The sequence below is a fragment of the Taurulus bubalis genome, assembly GCF_910589615.1.
Source record: "Taurulus bubalis genome assembly, chromosome: 20".
NCBI classification, from domain to species: domain Eukaryota; kingdom Metazoa; phylum Chordata; class Actinopteri; order Perciformes; family Cottidae; genus Taurulus; species Taurulus bubalis.
The window spans coordinates 950,001-977,498 of NC_136608.1; the positions used below are offsets into that span (position 1 = coordinate 950,001).

General features: G+C 45.5%; 1 protein-coding gene across 3 annotated transcripts in view; it reads left to right on the forward strand.

The window, feature by feature from the left end:
• Positions 1-719: 719 nt before the first annotated feature.
• large1 (LARGE xylosyl- and glucuronyltransferase 1) overlaps positions 720-27,498 on the forward strand; it is a gene marked incomplete at both ends in the record, with an annotated part of 60,696 nt that continues 33,917 nt past the window's right edge. For all 3 annotated transcript variants that reach the window (XM_079235955.1, XM_079235956.1, XM_079235957.1), the window contains 5 exons: positions 720-825; positions 15,974-16,269; positions 18,902-18,984; positions 24,642-24,765; positions 24,989-25,160. In XM_079235955.1, coding sequence (XP_079092081.1) covers positions 720-825; positions 15,974-16,269; positions 18,902-18,984; positions 24,642-24,765; positions 24,989-25,160 — 781 coding nt within the window. The remainder of the gene's footprint in view (positions 826-15,973; positions 16,270-18,901; positions 18,985-24,641; positions 24,766-24,988; positions 25,161-27,498) is intronic.

A 27,498-nucleotide genomic window follows, 5' to 3' on the forward strand; every position in this document is an offset into this window, starting at 1 on the left:
GCTTGCTGCATAACTTTGATTTGTTTGTACTAATGAGAGCAAATGTAGTGCTCAACTAGAGTTGAGTTAAAACTGGTTTGATTTCATGCAAAGCGGCTGAACTTATGTTATTATAATTATTACGTGGCAACATTATAACACATTCTGGTAAATGAAGTAGTAGCCTACATCAACAACCTTGTCCTTCATTAGTAATAAGCAGCAGGACAAGGTGATGCACATGAAGCTGTTCATAAAGCGACTAACAGCTCTGACAGGCCAGACGGCCACAGAGAGCAGATCTCCTCAGCGGGGAAGAGCCGGTGGGTTTTCTTTACCAGTAAGTCCATGTGACGAGACGAGACATGAGTTTGTCTCAAAGAAAAGCCAAAATATGGCAACATTTTGGATTTTGAAGCCGAAAAAAACCGATGTATGCTGGTCCGATCCGGTGTTTGGCTTCATAACATTAGTTGGAATTGTTCACTCTGCTATTAGAGATGGTTGCTGTCCAACCTTCCATCTTGAGAATGCTATTCAGCATGGGTCTGTTGGTGCAGGTGGCTCAGATGCATGTTTCTGTGCTCGGCTGTGCAGATAGGAAGTGAAATGGCAGCACCTTCTCCAACATCTTCTTCCTTCTCTGCCCTTTCCTCTAGTGCCATGAACCAGCCTGGACCACAGCTGCTCCCCACATAGAGGTCGCTTCACCTCTCTTTCCATTTGCGTCGGACCAGAGGATGCTGGGAATGTGTCGCGGGCGCAGGAAGTTCCTGGCGGCCTCTCTCGCCCTGCTCTTCATCCCGGCACTCACCTGGCTCTACCTGTCCGTCGGGAGCTTCCAGGGTAAGAACAGGTCTCTAACATACTGCCGTGCTTCGGAACGAACAGGCTGGAGGTGTTCTGGCCTTCACTTAGGAAATCATGTGTCACTTAAAGAGTGAATAAACCCCCTGAAAAACAATGTGTAGGTGTTTTTAGTAGTGTTATTGATGGATTCAGGTCTTACTCTTGACATTTTAGTGCAAAGTATTTGAATTCAATATATTGTGTTAGAAATCTTCATCGTGACTTCCCTCTACTGAAACCAGGTTTTGTCAAATAGAAATGGAGGTCCAAGTCGTTCTGGAAGCAGGCGACGGATATGGAAGCAGCTTTGGTCACCAAGATAGATGCCTAGCAAGCGCTAATGCTAATTGCTAACGTACACGAAAGACACTGTTTTCACCTAATAAGCAGTCACTCACCCTGCAGGAGAGAACGGCTGTGATGGTGACGCCTCACTGCCTAGAGAAGGTGAGCCGGCAATAGATGTGCATGTGAGTGACGGCTGGTGAGAGACTCCTCGGCTCTGATTGGCTGTTTTCCTTCAGGTGCGGTGGAATCTTTCAAATGTCATTTGGAGAACTAAAAGGAGGCTGAGGACCTGATTGTTTTCACAGATTATCTGTCTCATAACAGCAAATATGACAAAAAGCATGTTTTATTTAACTGTAGCTTATAACTACTATTAGGTTGATTCCAAAAATAATGTTTAATATTTATCCTCCGCCACTAATTTAATCCTTGATCAATCTCAATCTTACAAAATGAATACTTGTTCACTGTATAGCCTTAATGTCAAACAGACAGGTTAAGAAAGAAATGTCCTGGACCAAAGTCACCCTGCCCTCCTTTCCTCTTCTGGAGGTGCTATATTAATGAATTACTGAGGCCTGTCCAAAGTTGATTACTTCCTACAGACAATATAGTCCGGGAGTTCTTGGAGCTACTTTAATGACTTTGACTTGCAGGATTGAAATGCTGCAGTAGTGCCATTATTAATTATGATTAAATTGACAATTTTGACTTGGGGTCACAGTCACTGGAGACTGTATGTGTGAATAGGCTCCCATAATGCAATAGCCACCAGTCGGCAAAGTAATTACTGGATTTGGCAGTAAATTCCTGTCGGAGGGGAGTGGTTTGTGGGACTGTGATAAGTAGTGAAAGGACCTGGCTGCAGGGAGCATCAGCTGGAGGTGAGGCCTGAATGAGTCAGACAGGAACAATGTGCCTCCACTGGCTCGGACTCTCCTTTCCCACTTCCTCCCCTCTCTCCATCTCTCAGCCCATCCTGTTGCTCTCTCTCTCCTCTCTGTTGTTTATCTGCTTGACAGAAAAAGACTGACGACCAGTCTCTGGGCTGTGTGTGTGAATGAGCTGCCACAGAGAGAATAAGGTCTTATGGATGGAGAAACACATGAGAGCCCTTTAGAAAGTGTAGAGGGTCCTTGGCACCATGTTCACGTACTTTTGTTTTCCAAGGTTTGGGTTGGCTGAGTGAGGCCGTTCACAACTTCATGTTGGACACTATATTGTCCCAGAAAGAATGACGATAAACAACATTAAGACCATTTTATAATGAAAGTACATCTAAATGATTGATGTCCATATATTGACCACCAGGGGTGGTACATATGGTGCTTGGACTGTACTTGTTTAGCAATGTTCTATACCACTCGCTCACCGCTTTAACACTACATGTCATTCACCCATTCACACCCATGCACACACTGATGAGAGGAGCCAAGGTAAGGTGCCACCTGCCCACCATGACGTCTACTTCCTACAGTGGCACTGTCGAGACATTGTGGCTGAAATGAGAACGTTTCCCCCGGCAACAGGTGGAAGCGCTGTGAACTGATTGGTGGCAGCGAGCAGCTAATTCTACATCTGGCTTTTAGAAACATATTTACTCTTCATCCCACTAATGCAGTCGTGTTATTCAACTCGGCCCCTTCCTTGAGGCTGTTGGACCTCCTAAAAACACAAGGCCGCTAATACTTTACGCATGCCAAGCACTTGTTTTTAATCATCATACTCAAATATCATAAATACATAAGCTATGTTGTGAAAACCAACTACCTTCAGCGCAGGGATAAACCCAAAGTTAAGCTTTTCCTCACTTTCACCTTCTGAGAAAGGTTATCCACGCTTCCATCTCATCAGATCTGGATTATTGCTCAACTTGTTGCAGTTTTCTCCCTGGTGTATCTTCTCCCAGCACATTGCCAAATACTGCGGTTGCCAACTTTAGAATTAATATCCACAAATGCTTCGACGCTGGGCATTTTGTCTTTCCACTCCAATTTGACTTTGGACATTGCCATGCCTCTAATGACCACTGTGGGCCAGACCGTGGAACAAGGAAAGCATTAGTGAATGGATAAACCAATGAATGAATAAATCAGCATAATTACTCTTTTACATTTTGGAAAACAAATCTAGCCCCAGAAAAATAGATGAGTGAATCTCATATTTCATTCAAATGGACTCTGATCTGGTCTGAAAGATGCTGCTTTATGTTACATGTATCAATGAAATTAAGTGACTCTGACTTTTCCCCAAAGTTCAAGATGCAAATATTTCCTTCCTTTCCATTATTGCCTGTTCATTACTTCATTACTTTGACATTTCTGACTAATTCATACGAGTTCCCTTCAAAGCGTAGTTGAACTTGTGGCTCTTTCATATTCATAAGAAAAGAGATGCCCACTCCAGGGATTCTATTCTGATGTCCTCAATACAGACCCCGCCTCATTTTACCCATTGTCCTGACTCTATTGTTCCTGGCAACCTGTTGTCCTGACTCTATTGTTCCTGGCAACCTGTTGTCCTGACTCTATTGTTCCTGGCAACCCGTTGTCCTGACTCTATTGTTCCAGGCAACCCGTTGTCCTGACTCTATTGTTCCTGGCAACCTGTTGTCCTGACTCTATTGTTCCTGGCAACCTGTTGTCCTGACTCTATTGTTCCTGTCAACCTGTTGTCCTGACTCTATTGTTCCAGGCAACCCGTTGTCCTGACTCTATTGTTCCTGGCAACCTGTTGTCCTGACTCTATTGTTCCAGGCAACCCGTTGTCCTGACTCTATTGTTCCTGGCAACCTGTTGTCCTGACTCTATTGTTCCTGGCTACCTGGTGTCCTGACTCTATTGTTCCAGGCAACCCATTGTCCTGACTCTATTGTTCCTGGCAACCTGTTGTCCTGACTCTATTGTTCCTGGCAACCTGTTGTCCTGACTCTATTGTTCCAGGCAACCCGTTGTCCTGACTCTATTGTTCCAGGCAACCCGTTGTCCTGACTCTATTGTTCCAGGCAACCCGTTGTCCTGACTCTTGGTCCGGACCTTTGGGCCTCCCTTCATCACTTCATCAGGCCCTGGAGAGCCTTGGTGTCACTTAGCTTTAGTAAAAGATTGATGTTTGGGTCTTGATAAGTATTAATTGCGTCGGCTAGTTATGTGGACAACTTAATGTGACTTTGTGTGATTTGCACACTTGCTTCACTTAAAATAAGTTGAAATTGCCTTTTGTTTTCACATGGGACACAACCAGCCGTCTCCTGGGGGACGGTGTTTTTATGGACCCCGACTCCTCCATTCGCTGTGTGTGTGTGTGTGTGTGTGTGTGTGTGTGTGTGTATACATTGGTTGGATGATGTTTGATTCATTCATAGTGCCACATGAATCATATTTATTCTAGACTCGGCACAGGAAGTCGTGTGAAAGCGACATCATTGTTACTGTCTTAAATGTTCTTGTTTCTATTTCAGTCACTTTCTAATTCCATCAGCCCTTGTACTCGTCCCAGTTCTCCCATCATTTAATCACCAGCTTTGGAGGTGTGCACACTCCACAGTAATGTGAGTCAGACAGAACATGACAGTTCCAGGTCTCTGTAACTTGATTTAGCTCATCGTTCTGCTCCATGAGCTTTGTCTTCCAGTAGAAACGTTGGCTGCCAATCATCCCGGTACAATAGCAGTTGGCATCTCTCACGGTCTCTGCCACATTGGTGTTGAGAGGTGCTGCTCCTGAGGTGCTGCTCCCTGACCAGGGAGGCCTTCAGGGACCTGGTAAGACCTCCACTGCAAACGGTCTGCAGTGGAGGTCTTACCAGGTCCATGAAGGTCTCCCTGGTCTGAAGGGAGGCTCAGTGTGGAGCGCTGAAGGAAAAGCACGATGAGGGCTGAGCAGGAAAACAGACTTGTCTCACTTCCTGTTTGTGTTTTTATCGTCATCTTTTGCTCCATTCATGTCCTAAGGTAGTTACCATGACCACCATTTCAGACTCCTAATTACGATGGTGTATAAAATACCAAAGTACCTCAAACAGGCGAACAATTATGGATGTCCATTTTTTTCGTACCATGGTTGCTTTTTACATTTAACATAATTTCCATGAACCAATGAGCACAGTTATTCTGAATGTTTTCCAACAAAGAAACCAATGTGAACACAGAGCAGTACGTTTAGAAAAAAGACTCCAAAGTCAAGATGACTTCCAGAGTCGTACATCCTTCTAGCAGCTTGTTATGTGTTCACTTAATGCTGCTGTCTTTACAACCTGAAGGATATCATCTGAGCTTTGTCATTGTTGTTCCACAACTTTACTGTGAGCTGAACCATGGTGCTTTTCTTACAGTATTGATTTGTTGATAGTCTGAACTAAGACTGGTTCACTAAGTGGTTCACTAAGGCTGTACGCAGTGAAGGGAAATGGCCGTCTGAGAGCAGCTCTTGTAACACTCCATGCTGTAGTTACAGGAGTCATTTTACAACATGAGCTGACTCTATAATTGAGATCAATTGCTGCACAGGATGAACATCTTCTCTTCTGGCTGCTGTCTTCAACAGGTGAAGCCTCATCAGTTGGATTGAGGTCAGATGTCAGACTTAAGCAGACAAGAACATTTTGCTGTTATGTCCTAAACATGAAGAGTAGGGTTGCAACTAACGATTATTTTAATAATCGATTAATCGGTCAATTATTTTTTCCGATTAATCGACGAATCGGATAAAAAAATCAAAAAAGCATTAATTTCCAACTCTTTAATCAAAAACAGAAGTGACAGTGCAAAACATGTTCAGAAAGCACAAACAGGTTGCTCCTTGAACATCCCTTAGCTGTTAATTAAAAAGATAAAATAAAAATGGACTAACACTAAAAACATACACATGTATGCTTTACATCTTTACACCCTGCTTTATCAATATGTATGAACCACTGGACAGAGGGAAGCTGTACTGCTCCTCTCACATCTGTTTGGACCTCCACCTCCAGGCCCAGCTGCACCTCATCTCAGCTGCATCAAGCGGCGCTGCATATAGAGCGTCCTCTTCCTTAAACTCTTTCATTCTGGGCCTCTTATGACCACAACATGACATTGTTGGCTAAGCCCAACTACGTGATTTGATTCATTCTACTTTGAGTTAAATAAAAACCTTTATCCAGATCCTCCGGTTTAACGTTAACGAGTGACTGGTGAACTGAACCAGACCGGGGGGTGACGGCATGTTTCACCACGTTACGTTTTCTACAAGCAAGACTGAACTGTAACGGAACATAAAGTAACTTTAACGACAACACACAACCCAAACACGTTAGCTAACGCGATAGCAAGCTGACTAGCTTCATTAAAAACAAGTTAGAGGGAAATGAAGACGCTGTAGACATCTTAACGCTGATTGGCCGAGACTCGACACGTCAAAGATGTTCTATTTTTGCGAAGATCACGACCTCAGCTTTTCTCCGTCTCACTCCAATCTCAGAAACGCTGGCGGCCAGTTGCTCCGCTCTTTTTTTTTTCTTCTTCTCCACGACTTATTGAATGGCGTAATAATCGCCCGACACAACGAATCAATAATGAAATTCGTTGCCAACACTTTTGATAATCGCTTTTTATCAATTTGTTGTTGCAGCCCTAATGAAGAGTATTAAATCCAGTGTGATGGAGTAGATGAGAAAATATTAAACGCTTTGACTGCATTGTATGATTTGTGAAGAACAAAAGATATGAGCTGTAGTTTGTATGTGAGGTCCGACTAAAGAGGACCAAAGAGGACTCCTCAGGTGGCGACCAGCCAAACTGACTGAAAGCTCCAACTCATCATGTATTTACATTATTCTCTTGAATATGCAGTGAGTTGATCAGAAAGCAAAAGAAAACATTGCCTTTGTCCCAATTATTGTAGCTTTGTGCTCCTGGAAGCTTTGTGACGCCAGTGTGATACAGACGCTGCCCCGGGTCAGCGTGAGAGGGTTCAGACCTCCAGGAGAAGTTCCATATGCATGACATGCTCCGTTAGGGCCGTCAGGTCGCGCTTCATATCTTCTTTGTTCCCTTCACCTGGACTTCAAATCATCCATGGAGCTCCCACTAAACGATGTCTGCTGTTCCACTCATGACTCCACCCCAGTGGTGGGGGAGGAGCTTATGACTCTGTACCACTGCTGCCGGTCGTCACCGTGCTGTCTGTCGGTGTAATCAAACTAGAGCTTTGCCTAAATGTCTTGTGACTGAAGAGTCTGCATTTACTAATGTGAGTAGCCTCATGGTGTAGCGAGTTGTTATAGAAACAGAAAGAAGTTTAACATTGCAGCAATACTGCCTGGTGGGTGATATGTCCCGCCCTACTTCTGCAAACAGTTTGGAGACATGCTAAACAAACCTTAAAAGCGTATTGCGACCAGGGAGCATCCACACAAGTGCAGCGGCACACTGAAGGGAGACTGATGGTGTACGTGATACCCTGTGTCATGATGTAATAAAGCACACATGAATAACGTTGATGGGCTTCAAACTTGTCACACTGACCACCATCTAGACATCCTCCAACACTCAAGGTCACTGACCCAGACGTCCATCAGCATGACGGCCTCAGATCACTTCACTGCCACACACACACACACACACACATACACACACACACACACACACACACACACACACACACACACACACACACACACACACACACACACACACACACACAAAAACCTTTATCTTCATTAGGGATGTTGATAAAAAAGGAATTTCTTGACATTGTTAGAAGTGATGTATTATAGAATGTTAGTGACGCCGCTTCAAACAGGTCTATTTGCCAGCAACTTCAAAACAGAAAGTCATTTCTATTCATGAAAAGGGTTAGAACTGCTTCGAAGGAGAACTAAATGATCAACAAGTTATCATTACATTTAAGTAAAGCAAATCAGCCAATCCATAATCAAGTAACTGTTACCATAAATGATGTTGAAATAGTGTAATAAACTAACATTGTGGGTGGGATAATTGATCACAATTTGTTGGAAATACATCAAATAAAGTAGAACGTCTAAAACATTGCAGCATTATGCTAAACTGAAGCTATCATGAATATTTCGTTTATACTATATATTATATACTTGTTCCATACATACAAAGCCAACACCAACCACAAGTATGACTGGATTGGGTTATTATGGACCAATAAACACTATTTATGAACGTACATGCTTTAAAGAGCTTGTGATCTGGTTGATCTCAACACTGCACAGAGATATGAAGACAACATCACATCATCATTTCATCATTTACTTCTTTGTTTTTGCCTTAGACTTATTTAGTCTTTTTGGAAAAGTGGTAATAGGGACGTAAATAAATAATATGCTCTGACATTAGACTTTATTAAAAGGTAATTGACTTGATTTAGTCATTTGGTCCTTGAGACGACACATGAAGCTAGTGTGAAGCTGGAGGACACATGAAGCTAGTGTGAAGCTGGAGGACACGTGAAGCTAGTGTGAAGCAGGAGGACACATGAAGCTAGTGTGAAGCTGAAGGACACATGAAGCTGGAGGACACATGAAGCTAGTGTGAAGCAGGAGGACACGTGAAGCTAGTGTGAAGCTGGAGGACACGTGAAGCTAGTGTGAAGCAGGAGGACACATGAAGCTAGTGTGAAGCTGGAGGACACATGAAGCTGGAGGACACATGAAGCTAGTGTGAAGCAGGAGGACACGTGAAGCTAGTGTGAAGCTGGAGGACACGTGAAGCTAGTGTGAAGCAGGAGGACACGTGAAGCTAGTGTGAAGCAGGAGGACACGTGAAGCTAGTGTGAAGCTGGAGGACACGTGAAGCTAGTGTGAAGCTGGAGGACACGTGACGCTAGTGTGAAGCTGGAGGACACGTGAAGCTAGTGTGAAGCTGGAGGACACGTGAAGCTAGTGTGAAGCAGGAGGACACGTGAAGCTGGAGGACACATGAAGCTAGTGTGAAGCAGGAGGACACGTGAAGCTAGTGTGAAGCAGGAGGACACGTGAAGCTAGTGTGAAGCTGGAGGACACGTGAAGCTAGTGTGAAGCTGGAGGACACGTGAAGCTAGTGTGAAGCAGGAGGACACGTGAAGCTAGTGTGAAGCTGGAGGACGCATGAAGCAGGAGGACACATGAAGCTAGTGTGAAGCTGGAGGACACATGAAGCTAGTGTGAAGCTGGAGGACGCATGAAGCAGGAGGACACATGAAGCTAGTGTGAAGCTGGAGGACACATGAAGCTAGTGTGAAGCTGGAGGACGCATGAAGCTGGAGGACACATGAAGCTAGTGTGAAGCAGGAGGACACGTGAAGCTAGTGTGAAGCAGGAGGACATGTGAAGCTGGAGGACACGTGAAGCTAGTGTGAAGCTGGAGGACACGTGAAGCTAGTGTGAAGCAGGAGGACACGTGAAGCTAGTGTGAAGCTGGAGGACGCATGAAGCAGGAGGACACATGAAGCTAGTGTGAAGCTGGAGGACACATGAAGCTAGTGTGAAGCTGGAGGACACGTGAAGCTAGTGTGAAGCTGGAGGACACGTGAAGCTAGTGTGAAGCTGGAGGACGCATGAAGCTGGAGGACACATGAAGCTAGTGTGAAGCTCGAGGACGCATGAAGCTGGAGGACACGTGAAGCTAGTGTGAAGCTGGAGGACGCATGAAGCAGGAGGACACGTGAAGCTAGTGTGAAGCAGGAGGACACGTGAAGCTAGTGTGAAGCTGGAGGACACGTGAAGCTAGTGTGAAGCTGGAGGACACGTGAAGCTAGTGTGAAGCTGGAGGACACGTGAAGCTAGTGTGAAGCTGGAGGACACGTGACGCTGGAGGACACATGAAGCTAGTGTGAAGCAGGAGGACACATGAAGCTAGTGTGAAGCAGGAGGACACATGAAGCTAATGTGAAGCAGGAGGACACGTGAAGCTAGTGTGAAGCAGGAGGACACATGAAGCTAGTGTGAAGCAGGAGGACACGTGAAGCTAATGTGAAGCAGGAGGACACGTGAAGCTAGTGTGAAGCTGGAGGACACGTGAAGCTAGTGTGAAGCTGGAGGACACGTGAAGCTAGTGTGAAGCTGGAGGACACGTGAAGCTAGTGTGAAGCTGGAGGACACGTGCCGCTGGAGGACACATGAAGCTAGTGTGAAGCAGGAGGACACATGAAGCTAGTGTGAAGCAGGAGGACACATGAAGCTAGTGTGAAGCAGGAGGACACGTGAAGCTAATGTGAAGCAGGAGGACACGTGAAGCTAGTGTGAAGCAGGAGGACACGTGAAGCTAGTGTGAAGCTGGAGGACACGTGAAGCTAATGTGAAGCTGGAGGACACGTGAAGCTAATGTGAAGCAGGAGGACACGTGAAGCTAGTGTGAAGCAGGAGGACACGTGAAGCTAGTGTGAAGCAGGAGGACACGTGAAGCTAGTGTGAAGCAGGAGGACACGTGAAGCTAGTGTGAAGCAGGAGGACACGTGAAGCTAATGTGAAGCAGGAGGACACGTGAAGCTAGTGTGAAGCTGGAGGACACGTGAAGCTAGTGTGAAGCTGGAGGACACGTGAAGCTAGTGTGAAGCTGGAGGACACGTGAAGCTAGTGTGAAGCTGGAGGACACGTGAAGCTAGTGTGAAGCTGGAGGACACATGAAGCTAGTGTGAAGCAGGAGGACACATGATAGTAATCTCTTCCTCCAGTCTTGAGGTCTTCTGAGGGCGAGTTTGGGTACCTCGATGCTATTTGCTCCGTCCTCCTTATCCGAGCGATTAGACAAAATGGCGGCTGCTGTGAGGCGGGGGAACAGATGCCATCGCATGATAGATGTGCTGCCGCCGCCCAGCAGATATCTGCCTGATTGAAGTGCAGAGAGCTGATTACATACGTGACTGCTCTGGAGCACGGCGTCCAAACACACATGAATCACTCCGCATGGAGCTGCTGCTGCTCTACGAGGAACACCAGCTCCGTTAATGAGTACGCTAGTCAGGGCTCAGTGAAGGAGTCTCATGTGTAACGCTGTGGAGCGCCACCTGGCCTGAGAGAGAATGAGATCACCTGAAGGAACATGTAGGAGACGCACAAGGAGGAGGTGGACATGGAAGGGCACCCAGGATCACAGGACATAATGACGATGACTACAGGCGCGTTGCCCTGACCTCTGTGGTCATGAAGTCTTTTGAGCGTCTGGTCCTGTCTCACCTCAAATCCCTGACTGACCCACTCCTGGACTGATAATATAAATCCTTATATTCTGCAGATATTCTCCATTACTCTTCATGCCTATTAAAGTTCAGGTCAGCGAGGTCAGTATAACACAGCTATGCAGCTGGAGTTGGTTGTGTCTATGAAGGGTCCAGTTCTCAAGGGAAGTCAGTCACACGGCTGCACTTCAACACTCACACCTGTTTATCAGTATGTTGACATTAGTGAAGCAGACGGGTCGTTGCACGGTCCAGTCTTGTGAGAAAAGATGAGAACACGGGATTCTCCTCCTCTTGACAGGATAGTGCCAATCAGATGTTAGGACGAGGCGAGACCAACCTGTGACGATAACCTGTGTATGAAAGGCCCCACTTCCGTTTGAGGGGCAGGGTTCTTGACCCAACCTGCGTGTTGCTGTACCACTCACTGCTTTTGCAATTGCAGCGCTGACTACTTTGCTTGTGATCATTTAGTAAATAAATATAGAGAACGAGAGAAGTTGTTGAACTGAGTTCTTCTGGAGGCGACACCAGGCATCCAATAATTAGCACGCATTAACAGGACCCTCTGCAGTTCGCCTACAGGGCCAACAGGTCTGTAGACGATGCTGTCAACATGGCCCTCCACTACATCCTCCAGCATCTGGACTCCCCAGGAACCTACGCTAGGATCCTGTTTGTGGACTTCAGCTCTGCCTTCAACACCATCATCCCATGCCTGCTGCAGGACAAGCTCTCCCAGCTGCAGGTGCCCGACTCCACCTGCAGGTGGATCACAGACTTCCTGAATGACAGGAAGCAGCACGTGAAGCTGGGGAAACACGTCTCAGGCTCTCGGACCATCAGCACCGGTTCCCCCCAAGGCTGCGTTCTTTCCCCTCTGCTCTTCTCCCTGTACACCAACAGCTGCACCTCCAGTCACCAGTCCGTCAAGCTCCTGAAGTTCGCGGATGACACCACCCTCATTGGACTCATCTCTGGTGGGGACGAGTCCGCCTACAGGTGGGAGACTGACCACCTAGAGACCTGGTGCAGCCAGAACAACCTGGAGCTCAACGCCCTGAAGACAGTGGAGATGGTTGTGGACTTCAGAAAGAACGCAGCCCCACCCGTCCCTCTCATCCTGTGTGACTCCCCCGTCGACGCTGTGGAGTCCTTCCTCTTCCTGGACTCCATCCTAACCCAGGACCTCAAGTGGAAGCTGAACATCAGCTCCATCACTAAGAAGGCCCAGCAGAGGATGTTCTTCATGAGGCAGCTGAAGAAATTCAACCTGCCAAAGAAAATGATGGTGCAATTCTACACTAGGGGGCGGCTGTAGCTCAGGGGGATGAGTGGTCGTCCCGCAACCACAAGGCAGCCGGCTCGATCCCCAGTCCCCCCATAGCTCACATGTCGAAGTGTCCCTGAGCAAGACACCAAACCCTTAACTGCTCCCGGGCGTCCCACAGGGCCACCCACTGCCCCCCATCCAGGGATGGGCCAAATGCAGAGAAGAATCTCCCCAAGGGGATTAATAAAGTGCATGTTTCTTTTCTTTTTTTCTTGAGTCCATCCTCTGCTCCTCCATCACCGTCTGGCACACCGCAGCCACTAACAAGGACAAGGCCAGGCTGCAGCGCATCATCCGCTCTGCTGAGAGGTGATTGGCTGCAATCTGCCGTCCCTCCAGGACTTGTGCGCTTCCAGGACTCTGAAGCGAGCCAGAAAGATCGTAGCTGACCCCTCTCACCCTGGACAACCTGTTTGAGTCCCTTCCCTCTGGCAGGAGGTTGTTGTCGTTGACTGTTGTTTGTCTCGTCTAACGTTCCATGTCTATTGTATGCACCTTCCGCCTAGAAACATTCCTCGTTTGTGTAAACATTCCTGGCAATAAACGGTTTCTGATTCTGACAGGTACAGTGATGCGTCTCATGTTTACTCTCACTTCATAAACCTGGCTCATGTTCCTCACCTTCACATCACGAGTGTGTAAATAAAGCCGGTGACGCTCTCAATCTCGCCATCTCCTCTTTACCGTCCTCATTATAATACCATAAGTAAACATGCAGTAAATTAATACATTCATGAATAAACTGCATTCACCATCAAACTCTATAAATGATATCCAGTGTCATGTTGGAAGCCAGCAGTCTGATTGCTGTAAACATTTAAACACTGTAGTGGAGACTGTGGAACTGTTCGGGCCGCTTAAATGAAGAGTTAGGAGAGAGCGGGTGTTCGGGGATCCCTCCTCCACGAGCACTTAGCTGTCTCTGTAAATCAAAGCGCTCGGCAGACCTCTGATCAGCTCATCTCTGTGCATCAACATCCATAAGGTGCTTTGCATCGACCCTTTAAGGCTGCATGTGGGTGTGTTGCACGCATTCACAGGTTGAGTTGGGATTCATGAAAGGAAATAGCTCCCTGGCAGGAGAAACAAGGTTTATCAATCTGAATGTGCATCTCCTCCTTTGAGCGTACACAAACATTTAGTGTGGATCCTACGCTCTGCTTTATAAATGAGTCCCTGCTCCTGTACTTGTGTGGTTTTTGTGTTGCAATATGTTTATTAATGGTGTATGGATTTTGAATCAAACATAGATTCCAGGCAGACCGTGGCTCAGATGATGTTGTGTGATCATGACTGTGACCCAGAGAGCCCAGAGTCCTGAACCAGTGAACCCTTCCCTCATGTTATCCAGATGGCGGTGTGTTCTTCTTCTATGACTACTGACAGGGCTGCACTTCCAGCAGAAGCTAAAAACACTCTGGTCATGTTTAGCACTCTTCTGTGTTATATTATTAATATTAGTGTTTTTTCATTAGCGTCACAACATTGAACTCAAAATAAAGCTCCAGTGTAAAATTTTTTTTATATATATTCAATCACTGGTATTCAAAGGAACTAAGATTATGAAACCTTTAAATAGTTGATGTGAACTCAGCGGCAACCTCAAGGCCTGAAAAGCGAAGCGAATACTGAAGTGCCTTAAAGCTGCATTCTCTCTCCTGACCACCAGGGGGCGACTCCTCTGGTTGTATAGAAGTATACTGTATGCTTACAGTATGTGTTAATATGTGTTAAAGACTCTACTTCTCTCTTGATTTATTCCCTCAGTAAACATTGTAAACATGAGTTTATGTCTCAATCTCTAGTTTCAAGTCTTCTTTAATACAGCATGATGATCATTTAGTAAATTATGGTCATTTAGAGTCAAATGCTGAACTCGAGGCTTAAAAAACGCAGCCCAGCCGTTTACACATGATATGTGGTACAAATATCCAATAATTCTAATAAGAAGGTTCAGCAGTTAGGTTTAAGTCGAGTTCCTTTGAAACATTGTGATCCTTTTTCACTGAAATAAAACACATGCTCACACAACAGTTGACCATTTTACTGTTTATTTTAAAATGTTCAACACATATAAGCTAAGCATTATTAACCTGGTCAGGGATAAAACAGATGTCTCTTACATGTAAATTGTGTTCCAATGTGTAAAATGTTGTTTTTCCTCCACTGGAACAGTTTGACTGGTGTGTTTCTACTGAGGCTTGTACTGCATGTAGATGATGAGCTGCATGACACATAACTAAAAGCCACATGAAGGGTCTTGGTTGCGTAGAGAACAGGTGCATCTGCTGTCATGAAGATGCCATATGCCATCTCTGAGTAGCACAAACAAATGGCCGGTTCAGTGGGATTACACTCAGCAAATCCACTCAAATTAATTACAGCTTGGACTCCAGCAGGTGCTCTGGTTCAGGATTAGAGGCCCTGCATGGTAGAGCGCACCATACTGCTGCCTCTCTGTGTGATGGCCACAGGGGACGAGACTGCAACAACTCAAACCTGTGGGTTCATGTGGACACTTTGTTGGAACACAAACCAAGCCAACCAACAAGAGGCAGCATTGAGCACCTTCACACATAGAAAACAGAGACCCATGTCCACTGTTACATTAGTTCACACAGGGCTGTTAAACTGGGTCAGAGGACCACCAGCTGGGTGAAGAGGACAGTTTCCTAGAAAGGCCTTGGAAGAATGGACTTGGAGCTATAAGGCCTCCTGGACCCTGGCATACTGTCATATATATATGAGTTCTTTAAGGCTGCCACTGTCCTCCAGTGCCATTGTGAAAGGAGAACCTGTGGTCCTCGGTGATGGTGTCTAAGAGGTTCTTCTGCTCCCCGGGCGCCCCAAAGGGCCGCCCCCCAACCAGGGATGGGTCAAATGCAGAATTTCCCCAAGGGGACTAATAAAGTGCATGTTTCTTTTCTTTTCGTACGGTTGTTGTAGTAGTTGCTGTTTGAGCTGTGAACATAACTTCCCATATGTACCTTTCCTCTGGTGGTCTGACTCCTGGAGGTTCATCATAGACTGGTTTAAAGATGGACCGCATGACCAAGACAGACCATCTGACTGCCCCCTGGTGGCTGGCAGCAGTACAGGTCACAAGCCCCGCCCCTCCATGTTAGTGGATGGACCATGAATCAAACTAAGAAAACAAAATACACAGTTTATATATAATAATAATAATCTTTATTTACAAGATGTAAATGATATGAATAATATGCTATTAGTGATATATCATATTGACAGACTGGTATATGATATTATTGCTCTGTCATGTTGACATACTGTATCTTGGTCCATCTGGCCTCCACAGAGGTCAACCATGTTAACTTCTCTTCCTGTCTCTGACCCACAGTGAAGCCCCTCCCCCTGTCTCCATTGGAAGGCCAGTCATCACCGTCGGTGGGCGGGGCCGGCGAGCGGCAGGCCCTGGAGCTGAGGGTCCGGGCCGTGGAGGAGGAGAACCGGGCCCTGCGCCGGGAGCTGAGTCGGCCCCCCAGGAGCCCGTCTGCACGCCATTCGAACGGTGGTCACCGTGGCAACCAAAGCCGAACCCATTCGGAGGAGGGCACCGGGGACAACGAGGGCCAGAAGGCCGCCGTGGGAAACAGCTCGGACTGCCTGCAGCAGCCGGCGGTGGATAAGTGCGAGGTGAGACGATCACCGCTTCAGTAACCGCTGCCTCTGCTCCTGGTTACTCACTCAGGTCTTATCGCATCACATTATTGAACAATGGTATCGTCCTGCGGGCCAGTTCCACAATAAGAGCATCGTGATGTAACAACAATCCTGAAAAACACTGCAGAACAACAGGCCTTCCAGAGGAAAAAAGATATCAATCAGTTCTGATAACAGAAACATCCAAGAGAGCAGATCTCTGCCTGACTCGTGCTCTTATGACCTGTACAGTGATGACTAAAGCTCTGTATGGTGATGACTATAACTAAAGCTCTCTGTATGGTGATGACTATAACTAAAGCTCTGTATGGTGATGACTATAACTAAAGCTCTGTGTGGTGATGACTATAACTAAAGCTCTGTGTGGTGATGACTATAACTAAAGCTCTGTGTGGTGATGACTATAACTAAAGCTCTGTGTGGTGATGACTATAACTAAAGCTCTGTATGGTGATGACTATAACTAAAGCTCTCTGTATGGTGATGACTATAACTAAAGCTCTGTATGGTGATGACTATAACTAAAGCTCTGTATAGTGATGACTATAACTAAAGCTCTCTGTATAGTGATGACTATAACTAAAGCTCTGTATGGTGATGACTATAACTAAAGCTCTGTGTGGTGATGACTATAACTAAAGCTCTGTATAGTAATGACTATAACTAAAGCTCTGTATAGTGATGACTATAACTAAAGCTCTCTGTATAGTAATGGCTATAACTAAAGCTCTCTGTATAGTGATGACTATAACTAAAGCTCTGTATGGTGATGACTATAACTAAAGCTCTGTATGGTGATGACTATAACTAAAGCTCTGTATGGTGATGACTATAACTAAAGCTCTGTATAGTGATGACTATAACTAAAGCTCTGTATAGTGATGACTATAACTAAAGCTCTGTATAGTGATGACTATAACTAAAGCTATGTATAGTGATGACTATAACTAAAGCTATGTATAGTGATGACTATAACTAAAGCTATGTATAGTGATGACTATAACTAAAGCTATGTATAGTGATGACTATAACTAAAGCTATGTATAGTGATGACTATAACTAAAGCTCTCTGTATAGTGATGACTATAACTAAAGCTCTCTGTATAGTAACGACTATAACTAAAGCTCCTTATGGTGATGACTATAACTAAAGCTCTGCAGCATGAGGGAGTGCACCTACCCCACAGCCAGGAGACACAGTACTGCTTTCACAGAGCCACGCCTTAATAGTGCCCTTTGTAATGAAGGGAGAGCTGCTGGTCCACTCATGTCTACCGCCTGAACAACAAAGAACAAGATCCTCGACCGAGAGGATTGAGACTTAAAGGTGTAATTGAGGAATCTGGCTGTGAAGTTGCTGTCTGTTCTAATAGAAAACCAGGATGACGAAACCGCCGGCACGCACAGGTCATCCGGTCTCTTCGCTGATGTCAGGGAGAAAACAACAGTTTCCTGTCGACTGACTCCCGTTTGTAAATGTTTCACCAACGGTAGTTCAAAGACGGATCCACTCCGCAGCCTCTGACGGGACGGAATTGGAATGGCATTCACTTTACCTTCAGACGGGAACACATCGTTACCTCCCAAAGCTTGAAGGTCGGTTAACACAGGAGGCCTGGCCATGAGGTCTGAGCCTCTCCACACACAAGGGCTGCCAAGTGGACTGTCTGTAGCAGTGAATGGAGTCCAAAGACTAAAAGCTGATTTTCGGTCAGGTGACATGGAAGCATTACAGAGCAGGACTGAAAGCTGGAATCAAGAGAGACACCTTCAACACTACAGACATGTGGCAGGAGATCCAGGATGTCACCGCTCTGAAAGCAGGAGCTCGTCATGTGAGAGGCCACGCCGCCAGAAGAGCTGAACACCTGTTATACTCGCCTCGGTCTCCTTAACAGAGAACCAGCTGTGAAGTCTGCCCCGCCTCCAGAGGACCGGCCACGGTCAGTGTCCTCAGAGGATGTGAGGAAAACCGTCACAGTGTTCCCCCTGCTTCAAGACAGCCACCATCGTCCTTACACCTAGAGGCTCTGCAGTGTCCAGTCTGAAGGCCCCTGTGGCCCTCACAGGTTTGTGAAACTGGTTCTCCAGCCTGGACTCTCACAAGCCTTTCAGCTTAGCCTTCAATGTGACACTCTGGCTCGAGTACCTCACTCTGTAGCCGGTCAGTAGACCTCCTCCCAAATAGTGCCCAGCACCTCCTCTCTGGTGGAGCCCCCCAGGGCTGTGTGCTCAGCCCCCTCCTGTTCACGCCGTAGACCCGAACATGAAGAGAAGTCTGTGGTGACACAGAGTCACAGGCTGGATTACAGTCAGCGAGGAGCCTTCATGTCGGTCTGCAGGTCTCGTGTGTCAGAATGTGTGGCTGCAAAGCAACAATCCATGAGCAGTTGACTTGCTGTTGCTTTGCTCGATTAAAAGTCTTCCCATGATGCTTTGATTCATGACTATTCCACAGTATGATTTGCTATCAACACTTTACATCTACAAGTGATGGCTTGTTTTCTTTTTCTAATCCGCTAATTCAAATGTATTTCTTGTCTGTGACACGTGAACCGAGTTCCTCTCTTTTCCAACATGTTTCTGTCTGTCCTGCCCTCCACAGACCATCCACGTGGCCATCGTGTGCGCCGGTTACAACGCCAGCCGAGACGTGGTGACGCTGGTGAAGTCGGTCCTTTTCCACAGGTACAGCAAGGCTCACGCACACGCACACACCATGTTAGGGGTGTTTCGGTTCAGCCCTTCTCTGGAATGGTAAACGCTTTATGAACATGCTTAAGGTCATTGAGCCCATTTCAGTCACATCGTCAGTTTCAAATGAAAAGCCCAAATAGAGAAACGTGTGAAGCAGCGGCTGGACGTCGAGGGCGACACGAAGCTAGCAGACTGACACGTGACCTCACTGCCCAATGGGAGATGAAGAGCTCTTCAGACACGCCCCCTTGAGAGTCACCAACGAGGATTTGCCAGGAAGATTATGAGCTTCTTTATAACATATATCATATTTGAAAGATGTCATATTTGGATTTATGCAACACATGCATCTAGTGTCAACCAAATGAAAGGGGCCTCTTTAGTTGATGTTTTGAACCATTTCCTGTTTTATTGGCGTAGCATCTCTGCCATTATCTTCAGCACTTAATAAATGCAATAAAATAACACCTTTTGTCAAAGAGGCAAATAAAAAAAACTGTTAAATTATGAGAAAGAAAATCTCCCATTAGAGATGAAGGTTGAAAAGCTGACGTGCGAGCACTTAACTGTAAAACAGTGTGAAGCTTCTCTTGAAGTTGTGTCATCATCATGTGAACGATGGACCCATTAATAATCAGTCAGTGTCACAGCTTCTAACAACACAACTTCTTCATGAGTTGCAGCACAATATCATTTTATCAAATTATTTTAATTTAAAAGGCCTAAATAATACAAATAAAGTGGAATACAATAAACAATTAGTCTTGTATGTATGCATTTACTGTCTCATAGTGACACACGCGGTCCCATCGGCATGGTTGGGTTTTCATTTTTTTCCGGTTAGATGTCGGCTCACGTGACACATCGGACAGAGAAAGGACTGTCGGTTTGGTCCACAGTGAATGATCCATAAAAAAAAAAAAACAGGTGACATTCTTTATTGTATAATCTGCTTTTTATTTAGGCAAAGAATGATATAAAATTATATCCTACTATGTCAAAGCGGGTCGTCCTGCAATCAGAGGAGCGGCGGTTCGATCCCCCATCTTGCTGGTCCATGATGTTTTTTATTCAGGTTCAATAAACCCCAACTGATCCCCACATTGATCTGGTGTGTGAATGTTGGATGAAGGGTGCCACTGTCCTCCAGTGGCCAAAGGTGGCACCTTGATGGGCGGGTGGCACCATGACTGGGTGAATGGGGACGTGTACTGGTAAAGCGCTCCACCAGTACAGTCCATTTGCTCATCCCTGAGAGGCGAGCCTGCTGACAGTCTGAGGCTGTGGATCAGTTGCATCACTCACAGCACACCACCTGCCATGAGCTGACTGCAGCTTTTATCAAACCATTTCCAGCTGTGTTTCCTCCTATAGTGTTGATTTTTGATGGGAAATTGAATACACTATAAATGTACAGGTACTGTACTGTACAGGCAGGTCCTCTGTGGCTTAGCCTGCACTGTAAATCAAAGGCCTGCCAGCAGTTCATCTCTTGCCTCAGTGATGGAGAGCCTAGAATCATTCACCCTGGCGTCCCACCTGAAAATGGCCCCGTCTGCTGTATTCAGACAGCGGGGCCGCTCATCATCCTGTCAGAGAGAGGGAGGCCGTGAGCAGGAGAACCACAGTGCTCAATGGCCTCTGGAAGTGACCTCTTGTGTCCGCTTCTGGCAAAGCTGCTACACATTGGTACAAGCCACTATTCCTGTTCATGGGGGGTCGGGGGTCCCCATTCTGTCAATGCATTTGGACTTTGGATGTTAAGGTCACGACCCCTGGTTATAATCTGCCAGTCCCTGGGTGAGCAGGTCCTTCCATTACGCTGCTGTCACTGTGACAAAGAGTCCATTTCCCTTCATAAAAGCATCTTTTATATTTTCATCCCCTCACGAATGAACACTTCCTGTCATGTGGGGCAGGTTGCGTAGCCTTATATGGTATTATTAAGACGCTGATTATGCTATAACAGGTTAATTATGCTACAACAGCTGCCATTCATCCGGTTCACGCTGGTTATGTATTCAGTTCTCTGGAGTTAGGAGGGTTTAATCTGACTGAATCCATCGTATGAGAGACCCAACGGATGAGGAAGAGGAAGTCAGGATAAGAAAACACAATCCTGGCATGAGGCCCAATATTTGAAAGGATGAAGAGTTTGCGCAGCTGACATCTAGTTAAACAAGAACCAGCATATTCACAAACACAATGAACACAGACCGTCATCAACAATGGAGATTTGTTTTCAAATTGTAGATCCCCACTCTAATAGAAGTAGAGAATATTTCTACTGCATTAGACAATAAAGAATATCTGGTGTGAGTATTTATAGATCTCAAAAAGCGTTTAATACTCTTGATCATGGGTCTGATGAGGAAGCAGTCCTCCTGGTTAAAACCAGATATCATTGAAGTCATTTTGATTCTGTACATGAAGAGTTCTGCAAGGCTCTTTGTTCAAATAATGTTTGAAACTGAATGATAACAATTGGTCATATTTGTGGATGAATTAGTTTTGCTCAGCGTTGTTGTGTTTGTTTCACGGCTGTTGGGTAGAGTCAGTGCTTTGTTGGGTACGAGGAGGCACGATGAGCTCAGGCCTCAATACGACAACATTATACGGATTTAGTACTAATCAACCACTTTCATAAATTGTTCTATTGTGAAAAGATTACTGGATTTTTTTTTATATTTAATTATATAATTATATATATATATATATATATATATATATATATATATATATATATATATATATATATATATATATATATATATGGTAAATGGACTGTACTTGTATTTCTCTTTGCTAGTCTTCAAGTTTCTGACCACTCAAAGCTTTAACACTACATGTCATCATTCCCTGATTCAAACATAGTTATGAATATGATATGCCTTTTCTGCCAATGAATCCCCCTAAATGTTACACACTGTTCCCTTAAACACACAAAAAAACAAAAGAGGAGCCAGGAGGTCCAATCGGTTGGTATTGTTGTGTCAGAGATGCCGTTGCACTGGGAGGCGAACTGGCACATCTCCAGCTCCCAGTAACACTCCATACCTGTGTGTGGTTCCCCAGCCGAGTCCTCTGCCCCGAGGTCACAGAGAAGGTCCCCATTGTTCTTCTTGAGCTGTTGTTTTGGTTTCTAGGGGAAAAGATGGAGTCATGAAACTGAAGTAATAAGGTGTAGAAATACAGAAGCTGTACTTCCAACCTTTTAACTGGGGTGTGGAGCATGGATGGATTACTCAATGGGCCCAAGGGTTCAGGGTTTGGACCAGAGCCTCTGCTTCAAATTAAAATCTTAGTGCATCCTCCTCAGAAAAATAAACCCCAAACGTAGTGACTGTTGGTAAGTCAATCCAACAAATATAAAGAGCTGAAAGTTGACTACAAACAGATGCAAGTTGACGGCAAAAAGACACAGATTGACTCCAGAGAGACGAGCATGCAGGTCCAGGACGAGCCTCCTCTCCAGAGCTCAATGCATCTGTATCTGTGTCGCTCTGGCAGTCTACTGGAACAAGACAACCATATTGCATGAGGAAGACGACATGATTAGATCACATGCTCTGGTGACCAGGATGTACTTGACATATCTGCTTCCTCGTGGGCCTGATCCCAGCATCCAGTGAAAGGCTTGTTGCTGTTTGTCCGGAGGATGTGAAGACCCTTTCTGCTCGTGTGCAACCAGAGTTCCGATACATTTTGAACGCTCCCAGCCACCGCATGTATTGAGCGAGTGCAGCTGACACATTCATTCCCCAAGTCATTCAGCACCAGACACCCGAGGGTGCTCACATCCTCAGCTCGGTGTCCCTATTGGGAAGTAATGAATACCTATTGGGCACACAGCCGGTCTGCTATGTGTGTGAGTGTGTGGTCTTTCTTTTGAGGAAGCGCTGGGCGTCATGTCTGATGAACCACCCGCCTCACAGCCGCTGCACACTCATTCCCGAACTACAGAGTCCAAGTTGTCCAAACAAGGTCTGCTCCCCTGACTTGATCTGGAGCTTTCAATCCGAGCCACAGGGGGGCGACTGTGTGGTAGAGCAGGGTCCTTCCATCATAGCCCCACATTGCTCCGGTAGGCTGTTCCTATGGTGTGTGAATGTTAGTTAGTCCTGATGGACAGGTGGTACCTTCATGGTAGCTCCTCCCATCAGTGTGAATGTTAGTTAGTCCTGATGGACAGGTGGTACCTTCATGGTAGCTCCTCCCATCAGTGTGAATGTTAGTTAGTCCTGATGGACAGGTGGTACCTTCATGGTAGCTCCTCCCATCAGTGTGAATGTTAGTTAGTCCTGATGGACAGGTGGTGCCTTCATGGTAGCTCCTCCCATCAGTGTGTGAATGTTAGTTAGTCCTGATGGACAGGTGGTACCTTCATGGTAGCTCCTCCCATCAGTGTGTGAATGTTAGTTAGTCCTGATGGACAGGTGGTACCTTCATGATAGCTCCTCCCATCAGTGTGAATGTTAGTTAGTCCTGATGGACAGGCGGTACCTTCATGGTAGCTCCTCCCATCAGTGTGAATGTTAGTTAGGCCTGATGGACAGGTGGTACCTTTATGGTAGCTCCTCCCATCAGTGTGAATGTTAGTTAGTCCTGATGGACAGGTGGTACCTTCATGGTAGCTCCTCCCATCAGTGTATGAATGGGTGAATGATGACATGCAGTGTTAAAGAGCTTTGACTGGTCGGAAGACTAGAAAAGAGAAATACACCATACCCTTTACCATTTACCGTTCCATCATCTGACACGGTGTTTATGAGCAGATGGAACTGTAATGAAGGGTTAGGGTCTAAGGGTCCTGTGAGAGCTTAACCTGTGAGCATACGACATGTTAGTTGAGAATGTGTTGCTTCTTGAAAGACCTGAATGTGTCATCCTACATCTTAAAGGGACAGCACCAATGTTACAAGTAAATACTGGGGCTTGTTTCAGTATCATTTTCAATACATGACTATTAAATTAAACGGACCCACTCTACCTTCTAACCACCATCGGCCCATAAATGGATAATAATTATTATTTCCTCAGTGGCGTAATGCGTCATATATAATCTATCTATTCACATAGAATATTGCCAGACATGTATTTTAAGTGACATAGTGCCTCGTCAGCGGTTCTATTCAGCCGAGGATCTGTCTTGCACATCCTGTCTCCCTCTATATATAAAATGATCTTCACATTGGGGTTGCTCCAGTTCAGGGTTTAACATTGTTTTAAGGTCTCAGTAAATGCATGAATAAATCAATGATCATGTACAACATCAATATTTCTAATTGACTAGTTATTTACGAGGTCGTCTGTTGAAACCGAGGTATTAGTTTGTGTTGAGTAACATTTAGTGAAGCAAAGTGACAGCATGATGGATGATATCGTCTTATTTTCATTTGATGTTACTTTACTTTTCATACAGTGACTTTACACGTCAGTTCCATCCATACGGAGATTTAGCACAAAGGCCACCTTTCTTACGACAGTCCCTCGCGTGTTTCTCCTATTTGTTTCTCCTTTCCAGGTATTCCAGACATTGTTCCGCCCCACTTCCCTCAGCGTGTTCTCAGACCGGTGTGTTAGTGCGGTTGTGTTGCAGACCAGTGTGAAGCAGCATTGAGCTCATGTCTGTCTGTTTGTGTCTGCAGGCGGAACCCACTGCATTTCCATTTCATCACAGACTCCATTGCTCAGCAGATCCTGTCCTCTCTGTTCCACACCTGGATGGTCCCGGCCGTCAAGGTGGACTTCTACGATGCCGATGAGCTGAAGGTGAAGAACACGCCTCCTCTTCCTCCTCTGACTCCCAGCTTCATGCATTCAGCTCGCTATCCTGCAGCGCTTCATGGTGTCACTGCCCCCTTCTTTGACCCCTGTTGGCTCTGTTTACCATCTTTTAAGGATGCTGTTATATACAGAAACAAATCTTGCACATTTTTGTTATTCAATCAATTTAAAAGCAAATGATCCCAACCCTGCGTTTGTGTTTTCCCAGTCTGAGGTGTCGTGGATCCCAAACAAGCATTACTCTGGGATCTACGGCCTGATGAAGCTGGTGCTCACCAAGACGCTGCCGTCCGCCCTGCAGAGGGTCATCGTGCTGGACACAGACATCACCTTCGCCACGGACATCGCTGAGCTCTGGGCGGTCTTCCACAAGTTCAAAGGTAATTCTGAGTTTTAACTGTTTCCTGTTTACATTATGGTGCGTTCAATCTCCAATCAGTTAAACAATAGTATTAGGCGAAGGTAATTAACATGATACACGATACAGTTAACATGAATTATTCAATTGTAATCTTGTCAAATTTAGTTTTAGCTTTTAGAGATGCATTATGAGCTGTTAACTTCATAACACAAGCTCTATGCTTATTATTATACATCAATAAAACTACTAAAGTTACCCCAAAGGTTTTTATCAAAGCAGATATTTAAAGAAATACAATCATTTATTTCCCTATTCATTTGAATTATGTTACAATGTTGAATTACAGAAATGAAGATAAATAATAACGTTTTGAATTGTTGATGTTTTTTGTCTAAGTGTTCAAATCTCTGTTGATTTAGGCCATAGGTCACTAACTGGCGGTCCGGGTCCGAACCCAGAGGCCGTCCCACCCGGACCGCCAGCCAAAGCAGAAGATAATGATTTAGAACCTGACACGGCGCTTTTATTTTTTTACCCGGCGGTGCGGCTTTTGCAGTCTTTACAGTAGTGGTTTAGCGGATGTGGAAACGCACAGACCAATTGCATGCGAGTTAAGCCATCCCACGTGATACCACTCAGCCAATCAAATCTATGCATTCTCGGCGGTAAACATTTTGTCTCAACAGACAGTGCTGCGCAGACAGATGAGGAAGTTAGAGGCAGGTTACACATTGAGACGGTAGAAAGAAAAAGAAAGATAGCGATACATTTTAAAAACAAAGGGAGAGAAACGGACGACTGCGCCGGAGAAAGATGAGAAAAAGGCGAGTGAGACAGCGAAAGGGAGAGAAACATAAGGAACGAATGTCGCTCTGCAAAAAAAGAAAAGTTGACAGCGAAAATAGAGCATTTAATTTAATAAATTTAATTTAATAGTCCACTGACATCTGTGACAATGCTCAGCTGTTAGTGTACGTCAGGTTTTTCAACACAGACCAGAAAGCATTCTGTGAAGACCTGTTAGGTGTCACTCCCCTTCAAACCAGTACAAGAGGAGAAGATGTCTACCTGGCCATTAAGGAGATGTTAACGAAGAGAGGAATAGAGCCAACACAAGTGGTTTCAATAGCCACGGATGGAGCCCCTGCTATGATAGGGAGAGAGAAAGGAGCTGTAGCAAGACTGAAAGAGGACAATCCAGAGCTCATAGCTTACCATTGCATCATTCATCAATCTGTCCTCTGTGCCTCCTTGTCAGATGAGCATGCTGAAGTGATGAATACAATGATGAAAATGATCAATTTTCTCAGGGCATCCTCTTCCACCCAGCATCGCATGCTGAGGGAATTCCTCAGAGAAGTTGATGCCAATGCTGATGATCTTTTGCTGCACAATAATGTGAGATGGCTCAGCAAAGGGAGGGTCTTAGCGCGCTTTTGGTCCATCAGGAGGGAAGTAGCATCTTTTTTGGCAGAGCTAAGACATCAGAAGGCAACACAGTTTTCTCTCTTTTTAGAAAATGAGAAACAGATGGATAATGTGGCCTTTTTGGTTGATATCACTGCACATCTGAATGAACTGAATTTGAGGCTACAGGGCAAGGACAATTCAATTTGTGAACTGATGACCGATCAAAAGAAACTTGAGTTGTTCAAGGAAGACCTGCAGGGAGACTGTGCTCACTTCCCAGCAGTGCAGGAACAGGTTCAGGGACAGAGAGATGTGTCTTCTTTTGTTGACTTCATTGATAAGCTGATCGTAAACTTCAGCAACCGTTTTGACAGCTTCAGCTTTGGACAGCAGATCACCATGTTCATTCAGAACCCATTTATCATCACTGATGTCAGGGGGTTCTCAAAGGAAGCCACACAGCACTTTAAATGGGTAAATCCTGGGCCTCTCCAGATGCAACTGGTTGATCTCCAAGTAGATGTGTCCCTGAAAGAGCAGTTTCTAAAAACTGACCCTTCCACTTTCTGGCTCCAAACGGTCCCTGACACAGCTTTTCCAGGTCTGAGGAAAGTTGCCATATACATCTTGACCATGTTTGGCTCCACCTACAACTGCGAGGCAGCTTTCTCCACGATGAATATCATCAAAAATAAATATCGTTCGAGGCTCACCAATGAGCACCTCCACATGTGCATGAGAATGGCCCTGACTCCATTCAAGCCCAGGGTTAAAGTCCTGGCAGGACAAGCTAGAGCTCAATTCTCCCACTGAGCAACAAAGTGGGGGAGTGGGATGCAAGAGTGATGCTCTACAACTGTTCAACTGTTAAGATGTGTTGAGATTTATTATCTGTAAAATTGTTTGAGACTGAAACAGAAACGGGGACATTTAAGCTTTTCCTCCCT